The sequence below is a fragment of the Hyaloscypha bicolor genome (genome assembly GCF_002865645.1).
Source record: "Hyaloscypha bicolor E unplaced genomic scaffold K444scaffold_165, whole genome shotgun sequence".
Classification (NCBI taxonomy): domain Eukaryota; kingdom Fungi; phylum Ascomycota; class Leotiomycetes; order Helotiales; family Hyaloscyphaceae; genus Hyaloscypha; species Hyaloscypha bicolor.
In genome coordinates, this window is record NW_020194667.1 from 1,288,413 (window position 1) to 1,307,075 (window position 18,663).

General features: G+C 28.0%; 2 protein-coding genes across 2 annotated transcripts; one reads left to right on the forward strand and one right to left on the reverse strand.

The window, feature by feature from the left end:
• Positions 1–15,011: 15,011 nt before the first annotated feature.
• Positions 15,012–15,952, forward strand: K444DRAFT_647036 (OPT-domain-containing protein; the record flags this gene model as incomplete). Its single annotated transcript, XM_024885281.1, has 4 exons — positions 15,012–15,306; positions 15,338–15,473; positions 15,529–15,741; positions 15,865–15,952. 4 exons carry the CDS (start codon positions 15,012–15,014, stop codon positions 15,950–15,952), a joined length of 732 nt encoding a protein of 243 aa, XP_024729835.1.
• Positions 15,730–17,790, reverse strand: K444DRAFT_194484 (uncharacterized protein). The gene is made up of 4 exons (XM_024870956.1): positions 17,647–17,790; positions 17,467–17,581; positions 16,929–17,392; positions 15,730–16,879 (listed from the first exon to the last, which is right to left on the reverse strand). The coding sequence occupies exons 1-4, from the start codon at positions 17,719–17,721 to the stop codon at positions 16,064–16,066; spliced, it is 1,470 nt and encodes a 489-aa protein (XP_024729836.1). The 5' UTR covers positions 17,722–17,790; the 3' UTR covers positions 15,730–16,063.
• Between the last annotated feature and the right edge of the window lie 873 nt (positions 17,791–18,663).

The window sequence follows — 18,663 nt, forward strand, 5'->3', positions numbered from 1 at the left end:
TATACTTACCTAATTAGTATATTTACTATTATAGATCTAATAGAAGATATAGATCCAATACTAAACTAGATATTAACTTGATCTTTAGTAGTTTCATTAAGTTTAATACTATTATTAGTTTACTAAAGAGCTTAGAATTAGTTAGAACTAGCGGTTAAATATCTGGAGGCTCCGGTATTAATTATAATTCCGTAAAAGCGGTAAGTATTATATCTTAATATATTATTAATTATAAAAGTCTAGGCGTTTTCTATTAAGGATTTAATAGGCTTTAAGGTATGGTTTTCGCCTATTATCTAGTATATAAGGGAAAGGAAAGTAAGGTTATTTATAAGAGTATTAGCTATAGTTATTAGTAGAGCAGGAATAGCAGGAGCGGCTAAAAAGCTCTTAACTAAAGTAAAATAGGAATCTGGATAGTATTTCTCTTTTTTATCCATTTCTACTAATAAAGCCTTAAAAGCATTATTTACTAGTTTGTTCTTACTACTCTTATTACCCTCTTTACCTTTAGCTTTAGTAATATACTATATATAAGTACTACTAAAGTATTTATTAAAATTGCAAGTATTTCGGGATCTAAACTAATAGATATTTCTATTTCTAAATCGAGCCTTCTTAGCCTCTTATTTCTCTAGTATATATTTCTATAAGTAGTATTTGGGTTTCTTATATATAAAATATAACTTTGGGATATAATTATTATAATTACGGGGCTTGAAGTAGTTATTACAGGTTCCGAAGTTATAGCTGGATCCGTATTAATAATTTCCGGAGGGATAATAGCTTAGAGAATTCTGAAAGTAGTATTATTAATTAGTAAAAAAAGTTTCGGGATTAGCTTATTATTTGCTTTTATATATAGTAATAAATAACTAGAGCTTATTAATAAGCTAGCCGAGATTTATAGAAGGATTTGAGATTATATATCTATATATCCGGGAGCTTTAGTAAGAAGTAATAATCTTATTATAGAGGAATTCGGTATTTTATAAGTTGGATATAAGACCGTACTATAATTAATATAGTTCGTTAATTAGTAATTAAATAGTCTCAAATATTGTCTTTTCCGGAAATTTAGCTATTATAGAAGCTAATATAGTAGTATTTTACTTGTCTAAATTTTAATATTCGAATCCAGGGCCTTTAAAAAAGCTATAGATATTAATATAAGCCTTTTTATATATATATTAAGAGAGCTAGTTATTATAGAAATAGTCTTAAGCTAGTCCCTTTAGTATAATAGGAAAAGCTCGTATTAGTGCCTCTTATAGAAGCTTTATATATTAGTAAATATTAAGGAAAATAGTAAGTTTATAATTAAAATTATTATTAGATCTATTATACTTTTACTTTTTAATATAGATCTTAGTAACTTCTCCGATAAGTTTTATAGTTAAAAGGAATTGGGGGTTATTCGGATATAGTTATAGTAGTAGTAATAGTAGAAGTATATTATTTGCTCCTGGAACTTCCGTATTAATATATAAATCTAGTAGAGATATAGGATATAGTAGTAAAGGAAGTAATAGTAGTATAGAAATATTAAAAATAATAGGTTCTAGATACTTGTTTTTTATAAGAGTAATAAAGCCTAATAAAATCAATCCCTTAATAAGGTCTGGTCTAGCTACTAATATATTCTTATTTAATTATATATACTATTTATCCTTCTTTATAATAGTATATAGGGTATTTATAATAGTATTAGTACTATTATTCTATTATATAAATATACTATTATACTAAAGGGTCTTATATAAATATAGTATCTCCGGGAGTTCGAATTTATTAAAGTTCCCTTAATAGGTAAAGTTCTTAAAGTTATATCTAAATAGCTTCTAAAGGTTATTATTAACTATTTTATAGAGAATATATTAAAATAGCTTAGTATCTAAGAACTCAGTTATCTTATTTGCCTTAGTAGAGTTCAGGTTAATTCTATATTTCTACTTTCTTACTAATTCCTTGAAATTATTATTATTTATAGAGTAATTAGATTAGATAAATCTAATAAAGGAATTATTTACTATAGTATATTCTATTATTATATATTTTATAGGCTTATATCTAGTTCGAGGTATAGTAGTTTATAAGGAGAATAGATTTGTAAGAAGGAAAGTAGTTCGTAAAATAGGTAATTTGTAATAGGTATTATATTTAAGGTAAAAATTTCATTTATAATAAGAAATTTAGGAAGTGAAATTTAAGAAGTAAAATATCGAGATTCCGGAAGAACTTAATAGTTCTAAAGCTTAAGAGCCCTAGGGGTTTAAAAGAAGGTGGTTTTTGAGAGGGTTTTATAGGAGTTAAATAGAAATGAAATGAAATAGTTAAATAGCTAATTGTTTTGGTACTTGGTAAGATTAAGTACTTTTCCTACCTATATAACCGAATTACAGGTAATAGGACTAATAGATATTCCCCTCTTTAATATAGTATAATCGGGCCTTAGTAAGATCAAGTGTCTTTCCTGTCTATATAACCGAATTATAGGTAATAGGATTAATAGTTATTTCCTCTTTAACTGGAATAATGGCTTTGCCCCTAAGTAACCGAATCTTAGGTAAGTATAGCTTAATTCTTTCTAATCTATAAGTACTAATAGACCTTATTCTAATCTAAATACAAACTAATTAGTATTAGTTTACTAGTAATATATGGCACTATTATATAGTTATAGAAGTACTATTTATATAAGGTTAGTAAAGTTATTTTTTAGAAGTAGGGATTATAGTATTATAATATTAATATACGTTCCCTAAATCTGCTAAGCCTAAAGAAGTCTAGTCTACTAGTCGAGTTACTAATAGAATACGAGATTACATAACTATATCCTATATCTCATATCCTATTACCTATTACCCATATCCCGTATCCCGTATCCCGTAATTATATATATAACTTCTAGAGAAATAGCTATACTAATAAATAGTATTTAGTATAAATATTAATAGCTATTATAAATCTTATATTTTTCTTTATATAATTCCTAAAATCTCTAGCTTAAATATAATCTTAAATATATAATAATTCTATTTATAAAATCTATAAATCTATAATTCGAGGTTAGAGCTATTTGTTTTATTATTAGAGACTTTAATATAAAATAGAATAAATAAGTTACTAATTCTTAACTTATAAATAATAAATTATATATAAGTTTTAATAGCTTTATTCTTTTATTTAGTAAAGAAAAAAAAGAAATATAAAAGTTTTTTTTAATTAGTCTAATAAATACTTAAAAAGCCCTAATTTAGAAAAATAGAACTAACTCTTATATAAAGCTCTCGGAATAATATAAGAACTTCTAAAAAATATTTTATCTAGTTAAAATAAAGAAGTTATTACTTATTTGAGATTAGGGAATTAATTATTAGATCGAGTTAGAAAAAGTTATCTATTATATTATAAAGTCTATTATATAATATATCTTGAAATAAGCTTTTAATACTATAGAAAATACTTATAAAATTACTAAATAAGAGATTTATTTAAATAAATTACTTTTTTATTACTATTTTTATTCTTTTTATATAAAAACCTAATAAAAAATTATAGTTTTATATAAATTACTAGAGCCTAAATAAGCTTATAAAAAAGAACTAGTATTTACTTTTATTAATTTATAAGATCTTTTAAAATATTAGGAAAATAAAATAGTTTATAAAGTTTAATATTATAATAGCTTTTTATAAGATTTATATTATTAAAGAAAATAAAAAAAATAGCCTTTTATATAAAATATAAATTCTATAAATAATTAGTAATTTTCTTTAATCTAATAAATACCCCAAATATATTTCAGAAACATATTAATTAGATTTTTAAAGATTTCCTAAATAAGTTCTATTTTACTTATATAAATAATATTCTAGTTTATTTAACGGAATTAAAAAAAGCAGGTTTATAATTAGATATTAATAAATATAAATTTGAGATTAAATTAATAAAATACTTGAAGTTTATTATAAAAGCCAGAAAGAGCATTTATATAAATCTAATAAAAATTAAAGCTATTATAAGTTAGGAAATCCCGAAATAGTAAAAGTTATATAAAGTTTTCTAAAATTTATTAATTTCTATTAATATTTTATTTGGGAATTCTCAGAAATTATTTAATTACTATTTAATCTTATATATAAAAACCAAGTATTCTTATAAATAAATGAAATAAAGACTACTTTTTAGAAGTTTAAAAAAATATTTATTTTAATTCTAATACTAATATAATTTAATTATAACCGGGAAATAATTCTCGAAATAGATTTCTCTAAATAAAATATAAATAGTATTTTTATATAAATTAATAAAAAGAGTATTTTATAACTTTATATATTCTTTTTAAAAAAGAATAATTTTATAGAATATAATTATAAAATCTATAATAAGGAAATACTTATAATTATTTATTATTTAAAAAAAAATAGAATATAGAATTAAGAAATATTTACTAGTTCGAGATTTAAATAAATTATAAAAACCTGAAATATTTTATAATAATATAGAAATTCATTAAATAGTAAATAAAACAGTTTCTAATTATTTTATAATATAATTTTAAGATTTTATATATTTTAGAAAAGAATAATAAATAAATAAATAAATTCTTAAAATAAAAATAGAACTTTCTTAATAAAAAAAGAAATAACTATTAGTAATTTAGGATATTATAATTATTAAAGCCAGAAATTCTTAGTAATTTTTTTAAAAACTTAATTCTTATAATATTAGTATAAATAAAAAAAAGTTTATTCGATTTCCTAAATCTAGTCTAGATAATTAAAACTAGAAAAGAAATATTTAACTAAAAAATTAGTAAAATATAGAGGCCTAATTTATAAATATAAATTAGTAAAAAAGTAGGGAAAATAAAACGGGACTTCTTTTAAAATAAAAAAATCTTTTTAAACTAGATTCAAGAAACCAAAAATAGAATAAAAGCTATATTAATAATAAATAAATAAAATAAGAAATAAGAAATAATATCTAAAATATATTAAAAAAGCTTTAATATAATATAATATATATAAAGATTACAGAGTAGGAAGTTATATTTAGTAATAAAAGAGTTTATTAAACTAGCTAAAAAAGAGCTTGAGTAAAGTATAAAGCTTTAGGAAATGAGTATATAGATCCTGACTAAGTAAAGCAATTATACTAGCCCTAATTCAGTAATTCTCACTGCAATATACTTCCCAGAAAGGCATAATACCGTATTCTACCTATTCTATCTAATTAGAGAGCTTTGAAATAGCGAAATTCGTCTAATATATAGAATTTATAAAGCCATATTAATATTCCGATCCAAATAGGCTTAGTATATATCATTTCCCCAGATTACTGAATTCTAGGGGAATCCTATATAAATCCTCCCTTTTTACTAACTTCAGAGCCTCTAATTAAATATACTTCTTTAATACTCTTCTAGAGATCCCTTCCCAAGCTTTTGATTATTATAAATATGGCTTCTACCTCTTCTCGTACTACTATTAAGTTAATTCCGGCTCGCAAATCCAAGGTATTTTCAACCCAAAACACGTTCTTGCTTTACCTTTTATTAACTTTAAATAGTATTAAGTAGCTCGCAAGTCTGCTATAAGTATAGCTCTTGACTATTAATATAAAGCTTACTTTTAATAGAATATTAAGGTTTAGATCCCTATAATATCTTCTAATACTCCCAGTATCTCTCTACTAAAGGTAAAGAAGTCTATATTAAAGCCTTATACTTCTTGTCCTATTTATACTAGTCTTAGAGAGATCCCTTATATAGGTTATTATAAGTTCTCTATACTATTTCAAAGCTCGTTTTAACTTAATATAGTCTTATTTGCTCTAAAGGATAAGAGTAATAGTTCTTACTATAATATTATTAGCCGAGGTTCTTATTACTAAAAATGTACTTCTAGTTATTCTTATTTAGCTATTCCGATCTCTTATATTCCTATTATATAGCTCTTTCTTATAGAACTTCTAACTACTAAAGATACTATAAGCTTTCTTTTCTTAATTCTCTTTTATAGATTCTAACTATTTTAAAGCATTTATTTACTTTTAGGTATTCTATTTATACTATATTTGAGATTACTAAATCTAATAAAGAAAATAGTAATAAGAGCTCTTTTATTAAGATTTAAGAGGCTATTAATAGGAATAAAAAGTAATCTAATTAGGTAAAGGGCCTTTTATATAAGCTTATTAATACTATAATAAAGCGCTTTTAGATCTCTTACTATTAGCTCTCAAGCTCTATTATTTTAATAGATTTTATAAATAAAAGATATAAATAAAAGCCTCTTTTTATATTATTTAATTATTTTAATCTTTGCCCTAATATCCTAAAAATTTAATAAAGCTCTAAAGTTCTCGAATTTAAATTAGAATAGATTTTTCATAAGTCTATTAGTAGGTATATTATTTATTTAAAGATATATAACTTGAAATACGCCTTTACTATATTCTTAATATAGCTATATGTTCTAGATATTAATATAATAAAGCTTTATAGTAATCCTTTTATTCTCTCTAATAATTAGTTAAATAGTTTACTTATTATTATAGAATATAGTCCAGAGCTCTCTAAGATCTAAATATAAATCCCTAAATAGCTTCTAGAAAGCTATAGTTTTCTTTACTATATAAGTAACTCTATATATTTCTAATTCGGTTAAAGAAATAGTTATAGAGCTTTATTAAATAGCTTTCTATAATATTAAATCTCTAAATAAGGAAATTATATACCTATAATTCAATTATTATATATCCAGGTTATTTATATATAAAGTATTAGATATAATCTATAGCTATATTTCTCTATATTTCCCATTATACTAAATTACTAGAAACCGGGTTCTAAATAAGTATTAGAGAGCCTAATCTATAGCTATAAAATGCTCTAGAGTAGGGTTTATTAAGAACTAAAAGAGTACTAAAGCGGCAAATACTATATCCGGTCTAATTATAATTATAATATAAAGTAATAATCCAACTTTTTCTTAATATACCTTAATTTAATATAAATAAGCTTGACTATTATATCTTTAAAGATTAATTTCAAGTAATAGAATACTAGAGCACTTCTTATCTACTATTCTAAACTTTTTAGTAATCTTCTTAATATAGATATTATAAACTAGCCAGAGCTTTTTAGCCTTCTAATCTCTAATTATATAAACCTCTAGGAACTATTTTATATCCCGTATATTATAAAGCTTATAAACTATCTTAATCTAAGTAATAATTAATTAAGTATATACTTTATTATTCTTATAATAAAATACTTAAAAGTCATTTATATAGAAAATAATAAAGATCTTATAATCTATATTTATATAAATACAAGGCTTTTTATTAAGTCCCGAGAATCTAATTCTCTTAAAAATATTTATCTAGTACTTATATTATAGAATAAGAAAGTCTCATAGCCTATATAGAGCTCAATTTACCTCTACTATATAGCCTGGTATCTTGAAACCGTCCGGTAGCTTATATACTACTATAGGCCTATTAGAATCTCTCTCTATATTAATAAATATATTTATAATATTAAATTACTTTATTTTCAGATTAAAATAAGCCGCAATTATACTAGCTACTTAAAAAGACCTTATTATAAATATAGCAGTATATATAAACAGGAGTAATACCTTCTCTTAGAGATCTCTATAAACTACTAGCCTTGAGTAGTACTAAGTAATATATCTATTAGAATTAATTTTATATATAAATACCTATTTTAAAAAGATTAAAAATATACTTGCTTTATTACTAGAAATAATTCTTTAGTAATTTCGAGCTTTAAAGTTATTAATTTCTAGTTTAGTATCCGATTTAAAATACTTTCTAATCAGATATTTCTCTAGATTATTTTATATCTTTAGAGCCTTTAGAAGATTATTAATATGAATTTTTCTTATTATTATACTACCCGGAGTACTCTGCTCTAAGTATACTCTTAATTAAACTACTATTATAATTATAATATATATAGTCTTATAATTAAATCCCTTCTTATAATTCTCTAGCTAATTAGGCCAGAGAGATCCTAAAAGAAACTCTAAGTAATTAATCTAATTCGATTCACCTATTATTTATAATAGTATACTTACTATAGTAATTATACTACTACTAGCTTTACCTGGATCTCTGTCCTAATTATTTCCCTTATATAAGTGCATTTAGATTAGCTTATCTCTGGTTTTAATAATCGGCTTCTTTATTTATTTTCTTTTTAGTTTTACTATTTAATCTTCTATTTACTCTAATAAGCTATTATACTATAATTTCTTATTCTTAAAGATTAATTTAGTATCCTAAATCTTATTCTCTAGAAATAGTTCTATTATATTCTTTATAATCTCTATATAATAGCTATCTATACTTTTATAATTCTTTTTATAGAGAATATTCTTATTAAATATAATATTATATATAATAATTACTTAATTAAGTACGAGAACCTAGATTTTATAAATATTAGATATAATATATCTAACTAAATATCTAATATACCCGTATAGTATAACCTTAAATACTTTCTTATTCCGTCCTACTTCATAGTTCTTAATTATTAGATATGCCCTAGAACTATATATATAAATCCCATTCTAATTAGGCCTAAAATCGACTATTATTCATACTATAAGTTCTAGGTTATACTAATAGAAATAATTATAAAACCACGAATCGAGTACTTTATTTAGTATTCTCTAGTTATATATATATAAGGGGCTCTAATTATATAGGTAGATTGCGGCTATAGAGCTTTCTAGCTATAGCTTTTCAGGCAAATTAGCTATTAAGTATATTATAATAGCCTTATTTATAATCTCCTGCCCTATTTACTTGGTATTACTATTCGGCTCATATATATATAAAAGAGAAAGCTCGATTTTAATACCTTATTTCTTTATCTAGATCTAATAGGCCAATATTTCTTGAATTAGAATAATTACCTTCTCCTAATTATATTTAATATAAGTAATTAAAAGATTATATTACCTATATATTTATTACTCAAAATTCCTAATTATATTAAATACTAGTAAACCCTCTTTATTTAGTAAAAGATATTTAAAGAGCTTTTTACTAAATTCGTCTTTAATTATTAGAATCTAGCTCAAACTATTATAGCCATTTGGATAATTAAATAAGTCTTATAAGATCCTCTAAAATAGTTAAGTAAACTTTCTCTTAGTTAGCCTATATGAGATTATTTGTCTAGTATATATCTAAGTATAAAATTCATATATAATTCTTATTAGTCTATTAATTTTCATATTATATATATAATTAACGAGCTTTTATAGAGCTTTATAGGCTAAATACTTCACTCTTATATACTATTTTTTTCTGAATTACTTCTTGGCTTGAAATATTTCCTTAATTTCTTATACCGAGCTCTAATTAAATATTCGAGTATTAGAAATATAAGTATATCTCTAGTACTAATAGGAATTTCGAACTGAATATTAGAGTAAGTAAAGAGCGGCTTATATTTAAGGAAAACTAAATTAAACTTATACTCTAATTATATTAATACTATATTCTCTTTATAATCTCTTAGTCTAACTATAAGATTATATTTATAATACTAAGCTTTCTTTTCTGCTAGGCAAGTTTCGGAAATAATATTTATATAGAACCCTTTAATAACTATAATATTATAGAGGATTAGGTCTTTAGTATATAGTCCCGCAGGTCTATTAACTATATTTTTAATTATACGAATATTATATCTAATAATTAGAAGACTAGTTATTTCTGCTTCTATATAATTATTAATTTTTGCCTTAATAAAAGTACCAGAATTAATTAGATCCTTATTATTAACCAGGTATATAGTACCATAATTATCTAATAAGGTATTCTAAAAGAGCGGGTATCTTAAGAAATCGAGTATTATATAGATCTCCTGATCTGGGCTCTGGATTATAAGTATAGGATCTACTAGAGTAGTATTAAAGTTCCTAGAAAATTAGGTTCCGAATACTTTAGGTTCCTTTTTAGAACTAGTACCGGGCATTAGCTTCTCTATAGCTTGTCTACTAGTGATTTTCATACTGTATTTCTCTTCTAGCTAAGGTTTTAGATTCTTCTAATATTCGGTCAAGATCCTTTCCCGGATTTTTCTGATCTATTTCTTATTAGACTTAAATTTTGTCCAAGTTTTACTTAATCCGGTAATTATAATTTCTATAATAATATAGCTAAATAGGTCCCACTTATACTTATAGATTTTGGAACCCTTATAAGGGCACTTATAGTACTTATACTTATCCGAATTAGGCTTACTATCTAATTCTTTACTAGTTTAATTCCCGAATATAGTAAAGATTATAGGAGCTCCTAAGTACTTAGTATTTTAGTTCTCTAAAATAATCTAATTAAATACCTAGCCATATTATTCGAGTATAAGAATTAGAAGCCCTAGCTTGTCTTTACTATATAGATTACTAAGTTATTCTATTACCTAAGTTAGTACGAGTTTCCGCTAGAGGGCTATTAAGAACTCAATTATTACTAGAGTACCTTTAATTTTAGTGATTTTAAGAGCTCTAGCCCTATTAAGTACCTTCTTCTAATTAGTAAACTAGTACTTTAGGCTCACTTCTCCTTTACTTACTTATAATAAGACCGAGCTATATATTCTCTAAATAGTAATAATTTATACTATATCCGTAAAACCGTATTTTATTAATAATACCTTAAGAATCTCGCAAATAGAGCTTTACTTACTTTTCTCGAGGCCTAAAGTAAAGTTTATAAGAATCTCTATATTAACTATTTAATAGAGCTACTATCTAATTATATAGTAGTATACTAGCTTATTTATCTAGTCTAGTTTCTTGATCTCATAGTCCTATAAGAGTACCGAATAGTAATCTCTAATATCCCCGAATATTATAAGCTATAAAAATACTAGTTTTAATTCTTTCTTAACTATAGGTCAAGTATCTTTATCCTAATTTTCTGTATTAACTCGGTATCTAGTATAGCAATCTTCTATTTCCTTTAGTATGAGTTTATTAATTATAGGAAAAGGCCTAGAAGAAGCCGCTATATTCATTTTAATTACTTTATTATTAAATAGGTTAATCTTATCCCAGATATTCTTATTACTAGCTACTTTATAGAGAGCATTAAACCAGTCCGCCCAGAAACTGCAGTTCTTTAGGATAATAATCTTTACTATGGCTTCTAATATAATCGCAATTGAGCTTTAGAAACTATAGAAACTATAGGAATAGTTTCTATTAATTAGTTAATACCGGAAATACGAATAAAAATGTGATTTTTCAAAGAACTAAATTAAATAAGCTCTTAAATACTCTCTGCGGCATACTAATTGGGAAGCTTATTAGTATAAGGCCGGGCTCATAACTAATACACGTAAAGATTATAGAGTAAGGAGTTATATTTAGTAATAAAAGAGTTTATTAAACTAGCTAGAAAAGAGCTTGAGTAAAGTATAAAGCTTTAGGAAATAAGTATATAGATCCTGACTAAGCAGAGTAATTACACTAGCCCTAATTCAGTAATTCTCACTATAATATAATACTTAAGAAAAAACAAGTTATATTAGGCTATAATTAAAGTAATATAAAAAAAAACAAATATTCTTATTTAATTCAAAAATTAAAATATTAATAAAAGAATATTTATTATTCTAATTAAAATAATTTCTTTTCTAGAAATAATAATAGATTTCTAATTTAAAATAGCTTTATATAAAGCTAATTTAATAAATCTATAACTCGATTTAATATAATTATTTAAAATAAAATATTATAAATTTTTTTTTATATAATAGTTCTTTTAGTCAAATATATTAAAGTAAATATATTAGTTTATATAAAATTATAATATTTATAAAAAGAATAAAATATAAAAGAATTACTATTAGAAGTTTCTAAAGCTTTTTTTTATTTCGAGTTAAATCTAATAAAAAATCTCAATTAATTTTATAATAAAACTTCTATTAAATAAAGAATATATTAATATAATAATTATTATAAATTACCTAGAAAAAGAAGTAATACTTAAGGCTATAATAAATATTATAATAAAGATAATAATAAAATAATTTATAAGAATTTATTATTACTAGTATAGGCTTCTAAAAGTAATAATCTCTAATTAAAAAAGGTAATTTATAAAAGTACTATAAACTAGAATATATAAGCTATTAAATATTACTTATTAACTATTTATAATATATTATTCTAAAATAAACGAGTTTATAAAAAGAATAAATTAAATAATTAAAACTTTTTTTATACTTTTATAAACTATAATTAAGTAAACTAGATAACTATTTTATTATATATTAAAATAGTAATTAATGTCCGAGATATTTTATTTACGAGAATTAGTTTATTTTTTTTATTTTATAAATATTATATTAAGCTAGTATAGTTCTAAAACAAAATTAGTAAAAAAAACAAAGAACTATTATTTATTTAAATAGTAAATAATATTATATATAGGCTCTATAATATATAAAAGTATATATAAGCTATAATAGTAATAGTCTAGTAATTCTAAAAGAAAATAGTAAACCGGAAGAAAAACTAGATCCCGGAATTTAAAATTAGAAATAAAATCTGGCTTAATTTCTAGAATATCTAAATAAACAGGCTAATTAAAAAGCTTAATATAAAGTATATTAAGTATATTAAGTATATTAAGTATATTAAGTATATTAAGTAAATTAAGTATATTAAGTATATTAAGTATATTAAGTATATTAAGTATATTAAGTATATTAAGTATATAATAGTTAAGGTAATAGAAAGCTATAGTTTTTGGCTTAATATTCTTCTAGAAATCTATAATATATTTTATAATAAGCTCTTTTAGCTAGCTATAATAGATTTATTATTAAATTAATTCTAAAACAATTTATAGCTATAATTATAGCTTATAGGAAATAAAGACAAATACGAAATTAAATAGATTCTTAATAAGAAATATATAAGATATAATTAGAAATTCTTAAAAAAGCTATTTATAAAATAGAAGAATTATATATATTTTTTCTAAGAACTATATTTCATATTTAAAGAAATAATAATATTAGAAACTTAAAAGAAAATTATTTAATAAAAAGAAGTTTTGCCTATATATTTATAAGATTAGTATTTATAAATAAAAAAGGAAATAATATAACGGGTTAAGACCCAATTTATATACTTAACTAGAAGCCTATATTAAATTATATAATATATTTCCTTGAGTTAATAGAATAATTATATATTATTTAGAGAGTTCAGATACTTTAAAAAATATAGTTCTATTTCTTTTATTTTTCTTCTTCTTTTCTTCTTAGAGAATTTTATTTAATTAATTAAACTACTAGTTTTCTTTATATAAAGGCCTGGCCCATAATACCTATATTAAGATATATTAGAATATAAAGATTCTATAGATTAGAATTAGTATATACTAAATATATAGAATTATATATACTAAGTATATATTAGAAGTAATAATAATAATAAAACTAGATATATCTAATTTACTTATATATTTCCTAATAGTAAAAATTAAACATATATTAGAGGCATATCTAGCAGGCTATAAAAAGGAAATCGGAAATAGATTAGAGGTAATAAAAGAAAGAAATAATATATCTTTAGTTAAATAAGTATTATTATATTTTAAGGTTAAGTATAAGTAAAAAGCTAATCTTTATTATAGAAAAATACAAGGGTATTTATACTAATTATTAATAGGAAATAGCTTAAATAATAGTAAGACTTACTTACTAGCTTCGTGGATTTTTACTATAAACTAAAAAGTATTAGAAACAGGCTTAGTAAAAATACTTTTAATATTAATAAAGTATTAATACTAGATAGTATTAGTTAGATATTACAAGAATTAATATATATTAATACCGAATTAATACTTAGCCTTAAATTATTTCTTTTATTTATTATTTAATTTATATAATAATATATTTATATATAATTTCTTTATTTTCTAGTTTTTCTATTAAAGGAATTACTTAATATTATTAATAAAAGCTATTAATATCTTAATTTTAAAATAGCTCTTATATTTAGAGAATTTAGTATTATATTTATATCTCTTATTAGAATGCTTATTATAAGCAAGTCTTATAAAAATCTCAAAAGCTATTTTTTGCTTAAAATAGCCGTATTGAGATGAGTTTTAGTCTAAACTATAAGATAAGTAGCTAAATAAAAAGCCTAAATTAAGTAGAATATTTGCGCTACCAAAAGTTTTCTTATAAGGGAAGTGGTTCTAAAGTTAATTACAATTAAAGGGGGGAATTGAGTTCCGGGAATCGATACTTTATTGATAGTATTGATACCTTACGATTCTGGCATCGATACGTATCGATACCAGAAATTAGGTATTTCTGCCAAGCCTGATTGAGGACGTTGGTTCCTTGCCAAGGAGGAGTCCAGAAAACGTGCCCGAGATAGAGTCTCAGTAACCCAAATGTTATCCCGATTGGAATGAAGTGAAAGAGGAATAATTATTTCCAGTTAATTCTCTTCTTTTGACTATAAACAAACTTTGGGTCTTCAATGTCTCGCTTGGTAGAATTTTGTCAACAACGGTCATATTGATTTATCATTTGCTCAACAAATTTTGGTAGCAACTTCTTCCAAAGCTGTTTCCTCTTGGTATTTTCTGAGATTGAGGAGTCCAAAGTCTCCAGGATCCTTACACCACAATTCACATTAGATGAGGCCAAGTACAAGGCATGCCTTATCCCACACTTCCGTTTGTGATAATTTTCTGACGGAACATAAGCCTACTCGCCACTATTTCTATCAACAACATTTGCTATATTCTACGGCCTCGCTTTTGCCTCGATTGCTGCTGTTTTTATTTATGTCCTCCTCTCTCAAGGTGAGGAGATCTAGATTCGCTCCAAAGCGGCCAAGGGTTCGTTGGATGACAACCATATGAAAATGATGCGAAAATACAAAGCCGTCCCCGATTGGTGGTACGGTGTCCTTCTCATTGTTATGAATGCATTCAGTTTCGCTACTTGTCTTGCCTGGCCAACAAATCTCTCATGGTGGGCGCTTATCATCGCTCTCCTCATTTCGTTCGTGTGGACCATTCCCATCGGAATCGTCTATGCGACAATCAATATTCATCTCGGATTGAATGTGTTCACGGAATATATCATTGGATATATGCAACCCGGCCGGCCGCTCGCCATGATGTTGTTCAAAACTTATGGCTACATCACCATCGCCAGCCATGAACCAGGCCCATTTCTTCCTGCAAGACCTGAAGCTTGGCCTCTATCTCAAGGTACCGCAACGCGTAACCTTCTTCGCACAAGTAGTTGGTACGCTCTGGAGCTGCGTTGTCCAGCTCGGAACCATGGAATGGGCCCTTGACCACATAAAAGGGATCTGCAAGTCCGGCCAAGCAAACAACTTCACCTGTCCCGGCCTCGCGTCTTCTTCAACGCCTCAGTGATATTCGGCCTCATCCGCAGCGAATTTTCTCGACCGGCTCCCTCTACGGCAGTCTGCAATATTTCTGGCTCGCCGGCGCTCTAGTGCCCATCATCATCTACCTTATCGCCGGCACTTTTCCGCGCTCCAAAGCCCGCTTCGTCAGCGCGCCCATCTTCTTCAGCGGTATGGGCCAGCTCCTTCCCGCAATACCACTCTCCTATCTTTCCTGGTCCCTCGTAGAATTTGCATTCCAGAAATTCATCCGGAATCGGTATAGGGGCTAGTGGATGCGGTTTAATTATATCACGAGTGCCGGGTTGGATGTCGGGTTGGCAATTGCAACGATTGTTATTATTGCTGCGCTGAATCTGACAGGCACGGGGTTCCGGGACTAGTGGGGAAATAGCGCACCTGCCGGAACGTTGGATTATTTGCAGATTGCAGTGCAGAAGAAGGTGACGAGGGGGCAAACTTTTGGGCCGAAGGTGTGGTGAGGTGTGGTTGAAGCTCGTATGCAGAGACCGAGAATGTTGGTCGATAGTTGCGCACATTGATCATCCTCATATCCATCCGTGTCGGGACAATTCATAGGAGTCCGCATAACGTCACAACTCCACCACTTCCCCCTTGACTCTCCACACCCAGCCCCTCTCACTAGCCCCGTGAATAGCCCCCTCGAACTCCACCCAAACAGGATGTAGCCTCCTTTCTCTCCTCCTTCGCTCCTCGCCTATTACCCTACACAAGAAACACATCTTCCGCACACTGAACGGCGTCGCTCTACTGGCCAAAATCAACTTCTCCTTAAACATCTCAAAGTGGCTAGATATTTGACCTTCCAGGTACTCCTGGAACATTGGGAGAGTGTTATTCTGATCTTGGAAAGGAAATGTTGCAATGATCAGCGGGAATCCAGTTTCTGGCAGGTCCGAGGAATCCAGGAGCTTCAGAAGTGTCGTATCAATCAAAAGGAGATAATTACTATCCTTGCAGCATATTATAGGGGTATAAATCTCCTCTTTCCCCTTCAAACTCCGCGCCAGTCGAAGTTTGACATTCTGCCTTAACGTACATAATTTGAGTACTATCTGTGAGGCTGCAGGTGAGGAGAGTGAAGAGAGGTTATCCAGTTCGTTGATGAGTGTGGAGAGGCGGGCAAGTGTAGCGTTTACGGGGCCGACGGCTGAGGAGCGAGCGGCGGAGAGCTCGGTGGGTTTATCGACTATGCTGCGCCAGGGTGGGGTATCCAGGAAACAGGGGTGGTGTTTGAGGAAGGAGTCGATGGTCATTGAACCTTCTTCTGCTTTTAAGAGGGCGTGGTCGAACCCGGATATATGACGAGATGGTCCGCGGAGTTGCACGAGGGTTGCGCAACCACCGATGTGGGTTATCCAGGAATTGTCTAGATTGTCGGCCAATATCTGTACTGACTTAGAATTTTGTTGTTGGTATGGGTTGAGCAAGACTTACCTCGTACCAGGAGAGTAGGACAGCTGCACATAAAACATTAGATGAGAACACTTCATTCTTGTCCTGGCATGCTAACCGAAGACTCCTTAAGGCCTGGTAGTACTCCCGACGATCTTGGCTAATGACTGATCCGTTGGAACAAATTAATGCTGAATACGCGGTGCAGATACACTGCACGGCATCATCGAGAGCTCTGCTGTGACCGAGCCTTTGGGGAATAAAGGGGAAGAAGCTTCCAAGGTTATTAATTGTCATCCATTGAGGCTTCTTATCGCCAAGGTGGTCAACGAGGCGGACCAAGAGTGAAGAATTTGAAGGCGTTGCGGATAGGGAGAAGAGATCTATTGGCGTTGGAAAGGTTGATTGGGCCTGGGACTTGCGCCTAATGGCAACCTTCACACCCTTGGGTCGAGATTCCACGGGTTCCTTTTTCGGTTCCTGGCCTGGTAGCCATTCTTGATCATCTGTGAAACATTGGTTAGAGACTAAATACACTAGAAACTTGAGGATTTCATATCAAGAGCAGGGGTTAACAAACAACGTGGACGAGTTTTCCGGCTTTTGATCTCCCGTTTCTTCCATGTTTTCACATAGCCCGGGCATTGCCAACCACTTTGGATGCATTGTGAGCAGGCTGGGCGAGCCCTGTCACACTGATACAAGTTAGTAACAGCGCCTACACGGAAGATTGGGTGGAAGAGAGATTGGAAATGCCCACCTTTGCTTTCCTCGTGATACAGGTCGCACATGCTTTTGACCTTGACTGGGCAAGTATTTCTGCAGTCTCTATCATTACGAGTTTCGTAGGGCTTCACTGAATTCAAAGCTCGATAGGGTTGTAACTGCTTGTGGTTGCCCTTCGTGGAACATGCGTGGAATGTAGTTGAACACTAAGCCACAGTGGGTTCCACCCCGCTGAGCCGCCGTATTTGTGAACCAATTAGAAGGATCCAGCCCCCAACCGCTCATACCCCCACCCGTCCACCCCATCTCACCACAACGAAATTTTGAGTAGATATTCGTGATTTACGACCTTAGTATAGTATTTCTAGAAGTTTTTAGCATTTTCTTAGTACTGTAAAAAAATATCTCAAAATTTTGGTGTTCTAACAACGTACAAGAAGCAAATGCCTCTCTAGTAAGGGGTTTTGATTGCGGGGCAAAGGTAATAAAAGCACTACTTTATGGATAATAGCCGCACTATTAGTTTTAAACGGGCATGTAGCTGTCAGGTTATCGAAAATACTATAAAGTGGTAATGTGTAATAGGGTTTGCAATTATAATAAAGATATAATAGAAAAATTATATTTTTGGGCTGGGCGGTTGGCGGGTTTGGGCGGTTGGCTAGTGGATCCTCTACGGAAAGCCGTAAGAACGTGATGTCCAAGTGATAAACGCGAAAAACGCGAAACCGGATTTCATGATTCACCCAACCAAAAATCGCCCTCGCTTTCCTTTTCCCCCTCTCTAAGCCTCTACTTATAGGCTTTTGATTACTGAATTATAGGGCCATAGCCGCTAAATTGTATTGAATATTAGTGATTAATTTTCCGTGGGGTACAGCACAGCATTTTTGGGAGGGTTAATCGTGAAATCCGGTTTCGCAAACTTGGACTGGTGATCCTTATGGCTTTCCGTAACCAATCATATCGTGGTCCTCGTGTAAATCTTGCTTGCGAGGTTACCCTTGAATGGTTATGTAAGCTGGAACTGGAATCTATGCTCTCCTTATTC

Bases quoted from the DNA above. Each gene is read 5' to 3' on its own strand.
- K444DRAFT_194484 (XM_024870956.1), bottom strand. From the start codon at position 17,721: ATGATAGAGACTGCAGAAATACTTGCCCAGTCAAGGTCAAAAGCATGT. The intron at 17,393-17,466 runs GTTTGTTAACCC...AATGTTTCACAG, and splicing joins CCGGAAAACTCGTCCACGTT to ATGATCAAGAATGGCTACCA. The intron at 16,880-16,928 runs GTAAGTCTTGCT...AAGTCAGTACAG, and splicing joins TCCTACTCTCCTGGTACGAG to ATATTGGCCGACAATCTAGA.